The sequence below is a fragment of the Erpetoichthys calabaricus genome, chromosome 18 (assembly GCF_900747795.2).
Source record: "Erpetoichthys calabaricus chromosome 18, fErpCal1.3, whole genome shotgun sequence".
Classification (NCBI taxonomy): domain Eukaryota; kingdom Metazoa; phylum Chordata; class Cladistia; order Polypteriformes; family Polypteridae; genus Erpetoichthys; species Erpetoichthys calabaricus.
The window spans coordinates 32,371,631-32,388,221 of NC_041411.2; the positions used below are offsets into that span (position 1 = coordinate 32,371,631).

A 16,591-nucleotide genomic window follows, 5' to 3' on the forward strand; every position below is an offset into this window, starting at 1 on the left:
TTCTATCACACTTGTTCTTCTATTGGCAAGCGACCCCTCGGCGTTAATTACCCTGTGGGAAAGAAAGCAGCAATCTTCCCAAAGTATAGGAATATAAAAGCAATGTGGTGTTTATCAAATAATACCAATGGAAGAAAAGTAGAATAGAAAATAAAAATGATAGCAAAAGTCTGGATATAGTCTTAGAAAAGCTTACTGGAAATCCGCATTTTCATGGTAAAACTTTGTACTGGGATGTTTTTTAATTTAGGAATCAAAGTGATGCACAAGTTACTGTACACATTCGTTGACATTCTGGCAAAACGGTCTCTTTCTCTTTATGACATGTCTTGATCGTGGACGTTGTTTCTTTTATGGCATTGCTCTGCTGTCCTTCAGACGGGTCAATGATTACTCTATGTTGAAATTTCATGTGGGGCTTGCAGAAATGATACCTGACACACATTTGATTGGCAGGCTGTCCTTATGATGAATGACTCTGCTCAAAGTCTTTGATTATTTTATTTTTTTTTTTTTTTTATGTTTGTTATACACCTACGTACTGCTTTCGTCCTCAAGCTATAAATTAATTGAAACAGCTTCTAATCCTGTGGCATCTGCAGTTGTTTTCAATTCCCTCTACAATTAAATTATAAACCAACTGAAACAGATGCACTAAAGTTACAAGTTACTGGTGCAATACAAGAAAGGATGCTTTCAATGTGAATTGCCCCTGTATTTTATGGTCCTGTAAATTCAGTTCATCCTGAAGCATCTGAGCAAAATTAAAAATGAATATAAGCAGACTGTAATTTTAAAATATGAAATTTTACACTCTAGGACAGCAGGGTCCCTTGAATGTAATCAATCAAAAGCAGTAGATACAAATTACAGATAAATAGCAATGGGGGAATCTGATGTACTCTCTTTTCAGACTGCAATCAGACTGAATTTAGACTTTGGGCTTGTCCTGCAATAGGTTAGAGTCCAGTGTCAGTCTTTTACACGCTGATGTTTGGCTGTTCTCCAAGTCCTCTTTGAGTCTGCCTGCACTTCTCTAGGTACTGAAATGGAAGAGTATGATAAATAAAGCACATTATTTTATGTGGACCAAGGTGGGACAGCTGCCCCACAGCTCCAGAGTTCAAGGCACTATGTGAAGTTTGCACATTTTCACTAAGTCAAGAAAAAGATATGCGTGTGTGTTAAGATTCATTAATGGCCATAAATTGGCTTTTTAGGAGTGAGGCAGCTCCCTTCAGGGTTGGTACTTGCCTTACACCTAATGTTACTGAGAACAGTATAGATCTCTTTCAACCATGAAACAGATTAAGAGGGGTTGGATCATGGATGGATTGACAGAGCTTGTGTGTCTCTTTTAAAGACTTAAGGAACTGTATCTAGTAAACTGACAGTAAAATGACTTTCTCTGAAAATGATCATTAAAATAAAATCCAAAAATGAAAGGTCACAGAATATTATTACAGCCATGCTGGTCCAAGAGGTCCATAATCCTTATTCACTATACAAATTACCGTAAATTAAATCTGATCAATAAATCAATTTTTAGCTAAATAACAAAAAAAACAAAAAACAAATGAAGTAACTTAATACTGTATTTCTTTTTTCTTGTACATTTCAGACCAATGCGGCCAACTGCTTGGCCTGTTGAGTGTGAGAGAGTCAGAAATGGCTGCAATTACACTATTGTGCACACCAGCAATCCTGAAATTACATGCCCTGGATGGTCATACACAAGCTACAAGTATCTAATCAGAATGACAGGATTTGACTGGGAACCAAAAATAAACACTGGTACAGGGCCTGTTTTGAAACCAAAGGCTGAAGAACAAGTGAATCACCCTGCTTCTTCATTTAAAGCTATGCCACACAGGAAGATCCTGAATGGAGGAGGCTTTCCAGCAGTGAGGCTCCAAACGCTGCAAAGTAAGATTCAGAAGAGCAGAAAAAGCAAGAGAAACTAAGGAACCAATGTCAGTTTTGGCAAGAAGAGTATGGAAAAGACACTCCAGCCAGTAAGCAGATTTAACATCTTCAAACTTGAGATGGACGAATAAGCACGGAGGAATGTAAATATTCTGTGTATTATGGCATCTTAAAAAATCCACACTAGACATGACAAAATTCAAATAGATTAGTGTCTGGGGTCAAATGAGTAACAGTTATCTCAAGCCATTACGGGCATGGATGCTATAAATCTTCAGAATTTTTTCCCAAGATCTACCTTGGAAAGCAATAAATATACTGTGCATGTCTGATGTTTGGTATTTTATTTTAAAGACGACATAAAATGCATATATGTTAGGAATATATATCAAACACAAAAAAGAACTGTAATGTTAAATGTTAAACAATGGATACAATTAAAAGGGTAAATTGCATCCAGATTTTTCACAACAACCTGGTGTTACAGTAGAAGTAAACAAGGAAATATTTTGGCATTGCATATTCTTTATAGCTACGGACCGTTTTCTTTAGAAAGGACATCAGATGTTATACATTCCCTAAAGACAAGTTCTCTTATTCAAGAGCAGTCTGATATTCCTGTAAGCCATGAACTGAGGAATAATTTGAAGCATAACAATCTGACTGGCAACACGAAATTGTAAAAGTCACTCTTTCACTGAGAGATTTCTCATGCAATTCCTAGCAGCATGTGAGGGGTTAAAATGAAGGTCTTTTATTCTTTTGATCAATAAGATGGAAGCAGCAGGATACAGGGCTCAATCAGAAAGACAGCTTTAGACATTGTTTAAAAATTCTGCTTGATTCAATCCTTTCAACTTTTAATCAAGAATCTACGAGTGCTCAACTATAATTCTAAACTGCAATAAATCAGAAATCTAGTAAATTTAGCTGCATAACTGTCCTAAGAACAATTTGTAATGCATTCATTAAAAGCTCATTCAACTTCATAATCTCATGGAAAGCGTTAAGAAAAAAAGAAAACCTGCTTCTGCTTTTTGAAGTGTTTAACTTCAATGCCAGTTACCTGATCTCTCAGGGGGCAAGGACAGGATACTTCAGAGGAACTCGCTGACTTCTCTATAACCCGTACTGTTGGCCTTGGAAGGCTATTCAGTAAATGTGTCTGATCTGCAGCAGACAAAATAATATTAGCACAAGATGGCACTGAACAAAGGAAATTAAAGCACAATCAAGTTAAAGGAGTGAGGGATGGCAGCGCAAGACTATAGATAGCATACTTAATATAGCATGTTTATTTTCCTCCTTACCCTTATTCAGATGAAACATTTAAAGCTAAAACAAGTACATGTGAATTAAAACGAACAAACTAAACAGTTTAAAAGGGTCTATAAGACCGACTTAATTTCTCCCACAAATTAAATTGCACAATTTGCATATTTCTTAATTGCACATTTGATACAAATACAGAAAAAAGTTCACAAGGACACATAGCATGCGTCACCGAAGAAAACGTCAATTAAACAATAAAGATCCTATTTATTACCAATACATTTTCAGACAAGAATGTTAGGTGAAAAGATTTGTACATTTTAGACTCCTTTGGTTTTAAACACAATTTCCCAGGATGCTCTGTGCAAGGATACTATATACAAGTACAATACATGTGTTTGCTTTCTGTCAAAACTTGGACAGGGGTAGGTGTTCATTACTGTCTTTGATTCTCATTAGCCAGTCAGTTCTACAGGAAGTTCTCTGCTGCAAAGGATCTCCCATTGCCGTGCCAGAAGAGAAATGAGTTTTTCTCGACTGTCCGCACCTGGTACAAAAAACACACCATTGGATCTCCTGGTTGGTTGTGTCATTCCCACTTCCAGCTTTCATGCTGCTAATCTGCTCATCAGCAAAGTGATCCATTGTTAATCCACATAAAAGATCTGGGCTCTGGACATCATCAAATACAAAGGTAAGTGCCTGTGGATATGGCTGGTAGCCCATTAACACCCGATCAAGGTCTCGAATCCTTCTGGCGTCTGTCAGCTGGTATTTTTCTTTTTGCGGAGGCTCCTTTGCAAAGTCGGGCAGTGGATAGCTGACATAATCCTCATCAAAGAGAAACATGTAAGTGCTGGTAAGAATTAATGTTTTGGCGTGTAATACAGGCTGGTTTTCGAGTGCTGTACTTTTGAAATGGCACACTTGAAACACCAGGACATAAAGGAGAATGTTACAGGACAGAAGATTGGACAGTTCTCCTGTTTTCTCTGCAACAATATATGTCAAGTTGCCAATTTCGTCCTCACTGGGATAGATGAACTTTACCCTGCTTGAATGAACTAGCTCATAGTTTTCCATTTTACCTGCCATGAAATTGAGATAAAAGTACATGAATTACTAGTCAGAAACCATCATCATCAGTCCTGTAACTCCACACATAATGCACAAACCTTTAGGAAAAAAATGCCTAGATTACATATGTCCAGTAATATTTTTTTAGGCAAACAACTTTACATTTTTCAAAAAATACTTTATACAAACATTACCTGTACTTTTTTTGCTAAACTCTGTATAAAAGTCTTGCTCAGCCGGCTCAGGGGATGGGGTCTTTTCTAATAATGAGAGGACAGCCATAAGCTGCTGAATAAACAAATGTGTAGCATAGCTGTCTCTGGACAAACAGGAAATGATATGACCTGCTGAGGTTCCTACAAAAAAATAAATAAATAAATATAAACAATTGAATACTCAGAGCATATGAACAGCATATTTCCTTGTCATGGGAGTTTGAATAGTTGAGACTGTGCATATCGCTCTTAATTGTTTTGTAACTGTAAAATCAAACCATCATTGAAAAATGTAAGAACAGATTCAACACTTATCTCAAAACGCTTATACAGAAGCACAGAAGAACACTAAACCCACAGACACACCACCAGTGGAGGCATCTGTGTGAATGGCAGGCATTTAAAGGGAAATTAAATACTCTGAAGACTAACTGTATGTATGCAACACTAATCCTTCTGTACGAAAGTGAAAAAGGCAGACATACAGTAGAGGGCAATGCCATTTAGGACAGGATGTTGTTTGTAATTTAGCTAGTAGGCATCACTTTTAAATGTAATAACGTCATGTCACTGAGTGACACTACGCTTTTTAACACGAGTTCCACCATCCTGAAAGAAAAAGTATTGTATTTTTTTATCAATACACATTTTCTTTCTACAGCTCATATCACTAAAACATCACTGTGTGCTGAATGGAAAGCTTAAGAGCAATGGGGTACACCAGTATTATCAGTGCTGCAAGGTAATGATTTATTTCAGCTATTTTAACATTTTTTTACTTAAAGATTGTCAGTTTTCTGTTTGCTGTTTTTCTTTTGTGACTCCCATCAGAGATGCTGCCAGAAGACAGCATGATATTTAAGGAATACTGCACCCAACAATGATATTTTTCATATGTTACTTATCCCATGTAGATTGTAGTGATGGCTGAGACAAATTTTTAATGTCATGTTTTCATGCAGAATGAAGAGAAAAAGTTTATAATATAATAGAAGCCAAAAATGACAAATGCTGTACAACGGCAAATGATGTGAAAAACAATGGAAAGAAAAAAAAAACCTCTCTAGTTACTTGTGGCACATAATTCACATGTCAGTTATCCAGATGTATGCTCAAAATGTGTAAAATGCATGCTTTTTCCTAAAATATTGTTACATACATATCTCTGGAAAAATCAGCACATATTATAAACAGGAAACTAATCCTGGATAGGACTTTTTGAATTGAAGACAGCATTCTTGATCAACAAATAAGGAGGAAGAGGCAGATCTTCCATTGAAAAAGTCATAAGAGACTAAAAATTTCTCTCTGCAATCACTACAAATTACATGCAATAAGAAACAAATAAAAAAATATAATTTTGGGGTGGAATATTCCTTTAAATCACACATACAGATCGACAACCAAAGGCATAACATTGTAAAGTGTTCTAATAAACACATAAGCAAACATTAGCATTATTACAACTACAATGTCTCCAGCAGGGGTTTCAATCTTAGATCATGAGGTGCCGCAGTGGCTGCACATTTTCTTTCCAGCCACTTTCTTAAATTATTAACCAGTTACTAATTATTTTATTATATATTACTGACTTCATTTTAACTGTCTTGCTTAATAGTTTTTTTATCCCTTAACTAGCAGCCAAACAAAAATGAGATGTAAAGTGAACCAACAAATGACTAGCAAACACAGAGGTTTCAAATAGGACTGGAGGGCCACCACTTCCACTCAAGGCAACCTCCTATGTACTGTAGCTGGGAATTAAATCCATTAGTTAATTCTATAGCATGTTGGTGTTTTCATTCTGACACACAAGCCTATTCCAAAATAGTTTACCTTTTTTTGACATCATCATTCAAATGCTTTGTGGATCACAGCAGATCAGTATTTTTCAGACCTTAACTTTTCTTCTTTTCAAATATTTTATTGTGACAGATACAGTATGAAAGACCCAAATACATATGGGAAATATGTCATCCTGGTCAACTCACTTTGCATCTCATTATTGTTTGACTGATGGTTACTTGAATAATTAAACAATTAAAATGCAAGTCAATTAGAACTAGTAACTGCTTACTAATAGAGAAAGTAGATGAAACAAAACTCCACAATCACTGTGACCCTCTGGGAACTCAGCTTGATACCCCAATCTAGACCAATATTTTGAAACTTCGTAAGACATTATATACTTCACTTTAGAACATCCAAGAGTAGGCAAGTAAATTAGAAATTCTAAACTCTCCCACGACTTGTGAGTGTATTTTCTTCCTAGCTGCAGTTTATTCCTAGCTACAGGTTAGGCAATGGCTTTCTACACTCTTGCAATAAACAAAGTGGGTTCAGATAAATAATATGGATTCATTAAGGATTATAAAAAAAACATGGAGTCTGACCTATAAAAGAAATATCAGTAAAACCAAGCAACTTTTACTTTTTAACATAATCCCCATGAACACTAATACATTTGTTGAAACATTCACAAAACAAAGTGCTTAGCCTTGCTTGTGCAATTATTCTTGTAAGGCTGACTTGCCACCTTCATCATTGCCATAGCCATAATGAATGCATTTCACTTTTCATTTTGAACAACCACCTGCAGCTAAAACAGTTCTGAAGACCTGGACCCATAAGATGTCCTTCCACCTACAAGCTGAAATCAGTAAGTGAAGCCCTATGATGGGGGGAAAAATGAAAACCACCATTTCCCTGAGAGAAGGAAAGTGTGGAGAGAGTGTCCTTGTATGGTCAAATTCCCCTTTAAGATGTGTTCTGTATATTCCATAAAGACAACACAGAACCATGCTTTAGCATCACAGGGATTATTATCATTCTGTGCACTTTTCCTCTTGCAAAATGTCTGAGCTTTGGAACACTTACTGTATGACCTGAGAACACATTTCTCCTGTCAGTTTCAGAATCAACAGTGGCTGGAATATACATAGTAAAAATTCATAAGTTAGAAAATACAGTATCTCACAAAAGTGAGTACACCCCTGACATTTTTGTAAATATTTTATTATACCTTTTCATGGGACAACACTGAAGATATGACACTTTGATACAATGTAAAGTAGTCGGTGTTGCTGTCCCCTCAAAATAACTCAACACACAGCCATCAATGTCTAAACCGCTGGCAACAAAAGTGAGTATTAGCCATACCTTGCATGTATGATTACTAGTACAGTATGCATGTTTGGTAGAAAACTGCCAACTGGGATTTTGCTCCTGATGCGTAGTTACTGTTGAGGAACCGGGAGGAAGAGTGACAGATAGGTTGCCTCTGACCTTGGGTGAAAGGAGTGAAGTTGTGGCATGTGTTTCCACATGGTGGAAGCTGCCGCAGAAATAACAAAACAACCTTCCACACTGTCAAAGATATTAGCGATCATAAGTGTATACTTTTCAGTTATTATTTCCTAGTTCCCTACAGAACACGGACAGCAACTCACATCATGGCATCAACTTTCAGTGTCAATAGCTGGATTTGGTGATGACTTTCCTAGATGGATTCACACCCCAGGGCCTGAAAGATGCCACAGAAGACAAGAGGTGGGGCAAAGTACACAGTCTCCTTTTGAAATGGGTAAATGTCACAACAAGATTTTGCTTTGTGCTTTTTCCTTCTTAAAATCACAGATATGCGGTTTTGCAATACTGTGTGCAATCTCAAGGCACAGATCAATACTCAATAATATTTTTGGCTTGAAAAATGAACATATTTGGTATGTTTTAAGGATTCTTCATTCACCTATAGACCTGTGTATCCATTAGCCCCATGGTAAAATGCAAGAACTGACAAAGAATTTTTTAAATAAAATAAAAAAGCCTCACTTTAGAAAATTAAAATTAATATATACCATGAATGTGAAGAAATAATTTTGACTTGAAATATGCCAAATGTATCCTTTAAGCATAATTCAAGCACATTTTTTTTTTTTTTTTTTTTTTATATAAACACACTGTAGCATTTCAGGGAAGATATTGGCAATACTGCTTACCTGTAATCCTGAAGTACTGGTCAAAAAGGCCAACACTGACTGACTGGAGCTCATTCAGCTTTATTACAAGGCAATATGATAGGTGAAAATCTTGTTTCTCTCCATCAGCTACACTGTTCCAAACTACTGAAATAAAATAAAATAAAAAGTAATTCGTGTGTGTCTCTAAGCACATCATTTTTATAAAATGATAAAAATGAGCTGAAAGTACAAATAAGGCTCTACTGCAACTATAAAAAATGATCTCTGTATCATGTTCTGGCTTAAGCTCTTTCTACTGCTTTTAGTATTTTCTCCACCTTACCTTCACTATTCAGTTTGGACTCAGACTAAATTGTTAACCATGTTATTAAATCATTGGGGTTAAGCTCTAGAATATTCTTAGGCCTTTTGACTGTGCATTCCCAAGGTAGGCTTCAGATTTGGTAATAAAGGTACTATTACATACTGTGCAAGAGAATGTGTGCACATCATAAGCAGGAGAGCTGGGGCATGCTGATGTTTTCCTGTAGCCTCTTGTTCTTATGTATGTGACTTTCTTTTATGCTATTCTCCTTCTGTCACTTCAAGTAGTTCATGCTTCTCTAGACTTTAAAATGTGCTGGTTTATGGGTTTGGACATCCCTTGTTGCACTTAGGACTAGACTATTTAGCATACTTTACGCTCAGTAAATTCTTAGGATAGTGTTACTTTTTCTACGTTAATTGTGAGGATCTGTTCAGCATTTTTTTTTTCTTTTTAGAAAAAATGCATTTTTAAAAGTCTTTGTGCTTCAATGTCATGCATAATTCTCCTGTATACTTATTTTGGTTGATTGATTTGAAAAACCTATAATTCAATATTAGAATTCCTTTGGTTCATTAAATACAGTATTTAAGTTGTGTTGATTTCTTCTGTTGATTCCCTTATTATGGTATCTAAAGGTTTTCATTGCACCTTGACTAACGATCCTCATTTTGGGTGGAGCTGGGATGCCAACTCACTACATGCCTACGCACCACTGAATTCATTGGATAGCCAAATTTTCTTAGTAGCAATACTGCATAAAGCTGGCAGCGTTATTAAAATGAATATAATGCTTTGCACATCTGTGAGAAAGATTGCAAAAAGTTCTAATATTTCTCTAGGAAACAATGTTCAATTTAAAATCAAGTTTATAGCAATACAATGGGAGCTCTCATAGATGAAGAAATAATGCATGTACCAGTAATGAGCACATAAGAAAAATGATTATATGAAAAATGTGTATACAGTTTATCCTAAATGAAGGAGATTGAAAAGGTAGGACTGTAATTTAACAGGGTTGAACAAAAATATGTTTTAATGTAAAAAATAAAATGGTGGCACTTGATATTATTTGTATGTTATATTATACAAGTAGCATAGGCAATAAACTTCAATGCAAGTCGTACAAAAAAGACATGAGTCTTCACCCTATCCTGATTAAATATACGTTTACATACTGAAGTACTGCCTCCACCACTACCTTTTTGCTGTCATCTATCTTCAATACAACCACCAATCCTCACATCTCGATTGTATGTAGCTACTAAAGTGAAAAATGTACCGTATATACTCACGGATAAGGTCTCCCGTGGGTAAGTCGGGACTTGATTTTACTGTATAATTTCTGGTATTTTATAATGTCGGGCGTATAAGTGGAATGCGCAAAACTCACGCTATTGGTACAAGGAATTATGATATGCTAACGCCCACCTAAGAGAGTAACCACGGAGCACACCACCTTTTTTTTCTATGTGGGTGCGGAAATGCACTGTATCAGCACGTGGTCTTAACCTCTCTCTTTCTATTGTGCCTACGTGACCACACGGTAACAACAACAACATTTATTTATACAGCACATTTTCATACAAAAAAATGTAGCTCAAAGTGCTTAATACCCAAACAACATTTGCACTGATTTGTGTTTTGTATCTCACACCCTCATACACCTTTATGGTAAGAGCATCCCATATGTGCAATGGAGCGTTCGATCAGACGAAATTATGAAGATGGTTTTAAATTAATCGAAAAGAAATTGGTAACTGTGCTGCGGCAACAAAATTCGATATGTCTGAGAAACTGATGCGAGATTGGAGGAGGCAAGATAATGTGTAAAAAAAAAAATAATTCAGTGTCGCATTTTTGAACGGGCATATAAGTCAGGGTCTGATTTTATTAACGATTTTTCGGGTTTCAAGACCCGACTTATACGTGTGTATATACGGTAATAAGTATTCATTTTTCTGTACTACCTGTACATGACCACAAATCAAAGCAACGTACCCAAGCATTATGTATAAAGCACACTCCACAGAGATTCAAACAACTGCATAAGACTGGAATGTTTTGGATATTCTGCTTTTCTTTTCTACCAAGATTCTTGCTTACCAAGGGTATTTCACTGTCTCTTGTCATTATTCCCCCCCCCCTAACCCCCAAGTCTTAACCCCAAGTCTCACACTTCTTAATACAGCTCTTTGGGTTGCCAGGCAGTGTATATTAAATCTTTATTTCTCATGAACTGGTAATTTTTCACACCCAAGAACACAAGCCAAGCATTGTAGGGAAGCTCATTACAAAATACAAGGTGCACACCAAAGCACTGAATCTAGTAGATTGTGATAATAACAAAACAAAACAAAAAATCACTTAACTTGTGCTTCAGCAATTTGCACATGACTCTTTATATAAATTAACATACATTTGCTTTATGATGCTATCTGCAAACCAGATAGGACATTATTAACAGTTACAGAATAGATTTAGTAGAAAGAAAATGTAAGGTACAGGCCTGAACTCTGACTCCTTTCAGGCTGTACCTGTCTGCCTTCGTAGTTAGCCACATTAATAAAACAAAAACAGAAAAGTGATGGTAGGGCCTTGGGAAATAAATGTGTGGCATGGGCTAAAATCAGTGCTCTGGTATTGTGCTTCTTAGCCTATGTGAAAGCTATTTTGTTAGCTGTCAAGCTTAAAGCTTAGAGTTTAATATTTCAATGTTTTGACTGCATGTATAAATTTCTAGATGATGTAACCTGTGCTCTGTGACCGTCTTTGAGTGACCTGACCTTCTGCCAATTTGGTTAAAATTTCACAATATATTAGTGAAAATATGTGACAGACTGTTGCATATTTTAAAAATAAAATATCAGAAATACCAAAATTGACTCAAAAACAAAAGCAAACCTGCAATTATTAGATTGACTTCATAACAATTGATGCTTACAAGTTTGATCGTTGAGTTCAGCTGCAGAATCAGCCAGGATAAAATATACAGCTTTTGTGGATAGCATGATGCAGGCAGTCATTTCAACATCAGGGTATTTATAAAACACCACTGCAGACCATATCAGGTGCCTTAACTCTTCATTCTCAACCTTAAACAGAAAATTATAAACAAATGTAATCCAAATTCTTCACCTTTATCATAACTTTATTCACTTTGTGAAGAGTGGCACAATAAAATACATCAGAATAAAATTACTTATGTAATCCTTTTCTTTTAGCTATTTGTATTACCCAAAAGCCAATTTCTTTAAAAATGAAAACGTCAGAACTACTCTAGGTATTAAAGGTATGGGGTATGTTCAAAAATAATTTTTGTAAAATTGCTGGGCTGATCCCACTCAATCAAAGTCTATTTATTTATTTATTTTCATTTCAGACAACAACGTATGTGTCAAAGCCTTTTTAAGGACTGCATTTGATTTTTCCAGTTGAGGAAAATTAAAGAGTAAGCTAAGAAAGATAATGTTAGATTGCACACTAAGAAAGGAGATAATGTGGAGCTCAATTCCAAAGAAGGTTAAAAAGTGTGTGAGCATCTGTTTAGACGCTGAAGGCATCTAACAACAAAGTAAAATTAGTGAACTAGTGGATTTCATATAGGTGAAAATCTAATCCAAGTCTTCAGCGGTGCTGACAGTTGGTTACATTTCTTATTGTCTTGGTTCAATCCTGGATAAAAATTCTGATGAGATAAACATGACATGTACTTTCAAATTGTATTGATCCACTCTTAATACAGATTGACAAAGAATTTATTTTTTGGGGAATAGCTTTCCACCTACTGCCAGAATGTAAATCAGATATCCATTTCCCAAAAGCAAATCTAAACAGAAAATATCTTGAAAACATTGAAAAACTATAATCTATAGGGGTTGTTTAATAAAATATTCCTACTATAGGCCAAAGTGGTAAAGGTGTAAATTGAAATGTATAATTAAGAAAACATAAATTTGCAAAAAATGGAAATATGTCTTGGCAGAAATCTGTATCACAATACCTATGCCTATGTAATGATTAGCAGGTCTTGGCATGGAGTATCAAGACACTTCAGGAATATTTTAAGGCTGGACCAAAGGTGAGGTTTAATAAGAAGTGGTAGTGGAATTGCTTAGGTTACTAGGAATGCTTCCCATTTCCACAAGACAGCAAAGCATGTACAAATGGTTCCTGACAGAAAATTAAAATGCTCGATTGCCATCAAAAGTACTATTGATTTGACATGAATGTTATAGCTATCAAGTGGACTTTTGATTCTGTGTATGTGTATGTGTTGAGAAAACCTTCAGTGCTAATCTAACAGTATACAGTATTCTGTTTAATAGGATCAGGTCCCATTTCAGCACACCTATCATCTAGATGTGGGGTGACATTCTCTTAAAATTACCAATGACCTTCTTATGGCTGCTGACTCTGGTTTAATTACTATTCTCATCCTCCTTGATCCGAGTATGGCCTTTGATGCTATTTGTCATTCCACTCTCCTTAATAGATTATCTTTGATTTGGAATGACTCACACTCCACTAGATTGGTTCAGATCCTACCTGTCAGGCCGCACTCAGTTCATTCAGCTTAAAACTTTCATATCCCAACCCACCGCTGTTACTTCAGGTGTGCCCCAGTGCTCTGTCGTGGGACCTCTTCTTTTTATTATTTATCTTCTTCCCCTTGGCAATATCTTTCATAAATATATCATTAATTTTCACTGTTATGCTGATGACACCCAGCTCTGCTCTGCTCTACCCTGCTAGTAAAGCCATCTCTTCTTTCCCAACATCTTCGCTTATTGACTGCATTGCTGAAATTAAATCCTGGTTTTCTTAAAATAAACAGTGACAAAACTGAGGTTCTCCTCATTGATACAAAATCATCATTATCCAAAGCCGATAATCTTTCACTTGCTATTGATAACTCCTTTGTTTCCCCTTCACCTCAGGTCAAGAGTCTGGGTGTCATCGTTGATAGTACTCTATCTTTCCAATCTCACATTAAAAACATCAGCAGGTCTGCTTACTTCCACCTACGTAATATTAATTGCATCCACTCCTCCCTCACCCCCCCATACCACTGCCATTCTTGTTCACAGTCTTGTTACTCTCATCTGGACTATTGTAATTCGTTCCTCTTTGGTCTCTCTAATAAATCTCTCCATAAGCTTTAGCTAGTCCAGTATTCTGCTGCCAGCTTCATTACTTGAACCCCGTCTATTCACCATATTATTACGGTCTTGCAGCAGCTTCATTGGCTCCCGATTAAATTTCGAATTGATTTTAAAATTCTGCTATTAACATTTAAGGCCATTCATAACCTCGCCCTTCCATACCTGCTTGACCGTCTTCATGTTGACAATCCCTCCCGTAACCTTAGACCCTCTTCCTCCATCCATCTGACCGTCTCTCTTGCCCGTCTAACCACCTTGGGGAGAACAGCATTCAGCCGTTCTGCTCCCAAGCTCTGGAACTCACTATCTACTGAGCTTAGAAATATTGAATCATTTTCAACTTTCAAATGTAAACTTAAAAGCCATCTGTTTAATGGCTATTTCTTTATGATTACAGTGGCTTTGTTTGGTTTTAATTTTTATATTTTCTGATGTTTTAAGCTTTGTATATAATGTGCTTTTTAATTTTTTGTTTGTTCGGTGTCCTTGAGTGCTTAGAAAGGCACCTTGTATAAATAAAATGCATTATTATTATTATTATGTTGCTATATGAGACCAAGTATTTAATGCACCAATAAAAACCATCAAATGTCAGGAAGATTTGGAAATGGATCCATTCAAAAAACAAGAGAGAGATTCTTCTGCATTACTTTACCCACTTTCAGTATACAGACCGCTGTTGCTTGCCAATGGCCACATCCACACAACTATATTTCCATTTAAAAGCAGTGTTTTTAAATTAAAACAATTCCATCCATACCAGCATTTTTGCATGATTTACAAAGGCATCTACATCACCTTTAAATGACTAAAAAAGAATATGATGTAAACATTCACCTACATTGGGCATTAATGAATTGGCGGAAAAATCCTTGAAGGGGGTGTAAAGCCACCAGCCATGGGATTTATTGGAAATCTGAAGTGAACGATAAATTACATGACTTTTGTGCATGTACGCTGTATTTAAACTACAAAATGAAACTAAAATGTATACATGTAAGCAACACATTTGGCGCCAGGGAAAGTAACTCTTCTGTGCCTGCTATGTTGGAATATAGTTTTCTTCAGTGAAGGGTGACCAGTCAGGGAATGTGCCATTGTAATGAGCATGATCCAGTCAGTGAAGGACTATGTAATAAGCAGAAGCAAATCAGAGTGCAATTAGAGTCTTTGTTTTCTTCCATTCACAATGGAACACAGAGCTAGCAATTTCAGAAGTATACAGATCTAGGGGGAATACAATGCTTGGAAGTGTGTACAAAAGGTTGAAAAATGAGATTAATGTCTGAATTTTTAAATGAAAATGTGTTACTGTGGACGTAGCCTATGGGTGGAAAAGCTGTAAGGGAGACATCACCTGGCCTTGGCAATACAGGTGTGTCCTGTTTTTGAGCAATTGACCACTAAGCACTGCTGTAGCCTAGAGGATATTAAAGCAGGGAGGGTTACTTTTATTGGGCAGGGAGCATTCTACTTACTCTCATCCATAGCTATTTCAAGAAAATACTTTTGAGAATGGAAGAATTAACAACCATGATCTTTTTAATCCTAGCAAAGACTACCCTGGTTTTACATAACTTTGTGGGATCCCTGATCTCTGAGATTATATTTTCAACCACAGTAAGAGCAAAATGAATCATACATACAAAATCCTTGACATTCGGAACACATATGAAAAGACTAAGGACAATCTTAGCTGTCTGAGAGACAAACATATTTGTTGCCACATTGTTCTGCATACCACATAAAAAAATTCTTTTAAGCAGACTCCTGTAAGTGTACAGAAATAAAATGAGATGTGCAGAGACCATTACAGCCCCAAAAACACTTTCCACTGACTTAAGCAACTGTTAAAATCCTGAAACGTTACTGCTCTCTACATGCAACTCAATCTATTGAACTTAAACTACTAAAACATTTGTAAAAGATGCTGTACTTACTACCTAAAAAAATAACCTGTTTTTAAAACTCTACAGTGGAACCTCGGTTTGCGAGTAACTTAGTTTACAAGTGTTTTGCAAGATGAGCTAAAATTTTTAATAAATTTTGACTTGATAAACGAGTGAGGTCTTGCAGTACGAGTAGTATGTATATGCTTTGTCTGCTGAGCATCATGTGATCACAACTGAGCTGATGGTTCTCTTTCTCTCTTGCTGAGGAATTGTGGGCAATCGTCTCCTATTCTCTGTCTGAGTCTGCGTGCCTCATTCATATAGTCAACATCCGTATGAGCGTATACTGTTTACTACAGCATTGTGACTGTGTGCGTGTGCTGTGAAGTGCGAGTCCCTGTCATGCGCCCCAAAACACGAGGCTGAGTCTCAGTACTTTAGCGACACCAGCTTTATTCAGCTTGAAACAACAACAGCGCGGTTATTTATTGTAGCAGGATCTGCCACTCTCCTATACACAGACACAGCAGTCAGGCAGGATCGTGGCCAAGTAGTACTGTGCCCTGCGCATTTATAATGTTCCTTGTTTTTTGTATCACCCATCGACAGCAGGCACTTACAGCATGTCCGCAATCTTTTCAGATTCGCTTTCACGGCGAACTGCTACAGCACTGGGAGACTGTAATTGCTTTGGGACGCTCTTCTGCGTGTCGTCCCGTTGGGTGGAATCCCACAAGAATTTAGAAACTCACTCACACCA

At 36.5% G+C, this 16,591-nt stretch overlaps 1 protein-coding gene across 1 annotated transcript in view; it reads right to left on the minus strand.

The window, feature by feature from the left end:
* Positions 1-3,198: 3,198 nt before the first annotated feature.
* nisch (nischarin) overlaps positions 3,199-16,591 on the minus strand; it is a 76,068-nt gene continuing 62,675 nt past the window's right edge. The window contains 5 exon segments of the mRNA XM_028825381.2: positions 3,199-3,755; positions 3,757-4,286; positions 4,470-4,631; positions 8,489-8,614; positions 11,719-11,869. Coding sequence (XP_028681214.2) covers positions 3,654-3,755; positions 3,757-4,286; positions 4,470-4,631; positions 8,489-8,614; positions 11,719-11,869 — 1,071 coding nt within the window. The 3' untranslated portion in view covers positions 3,199-3,653.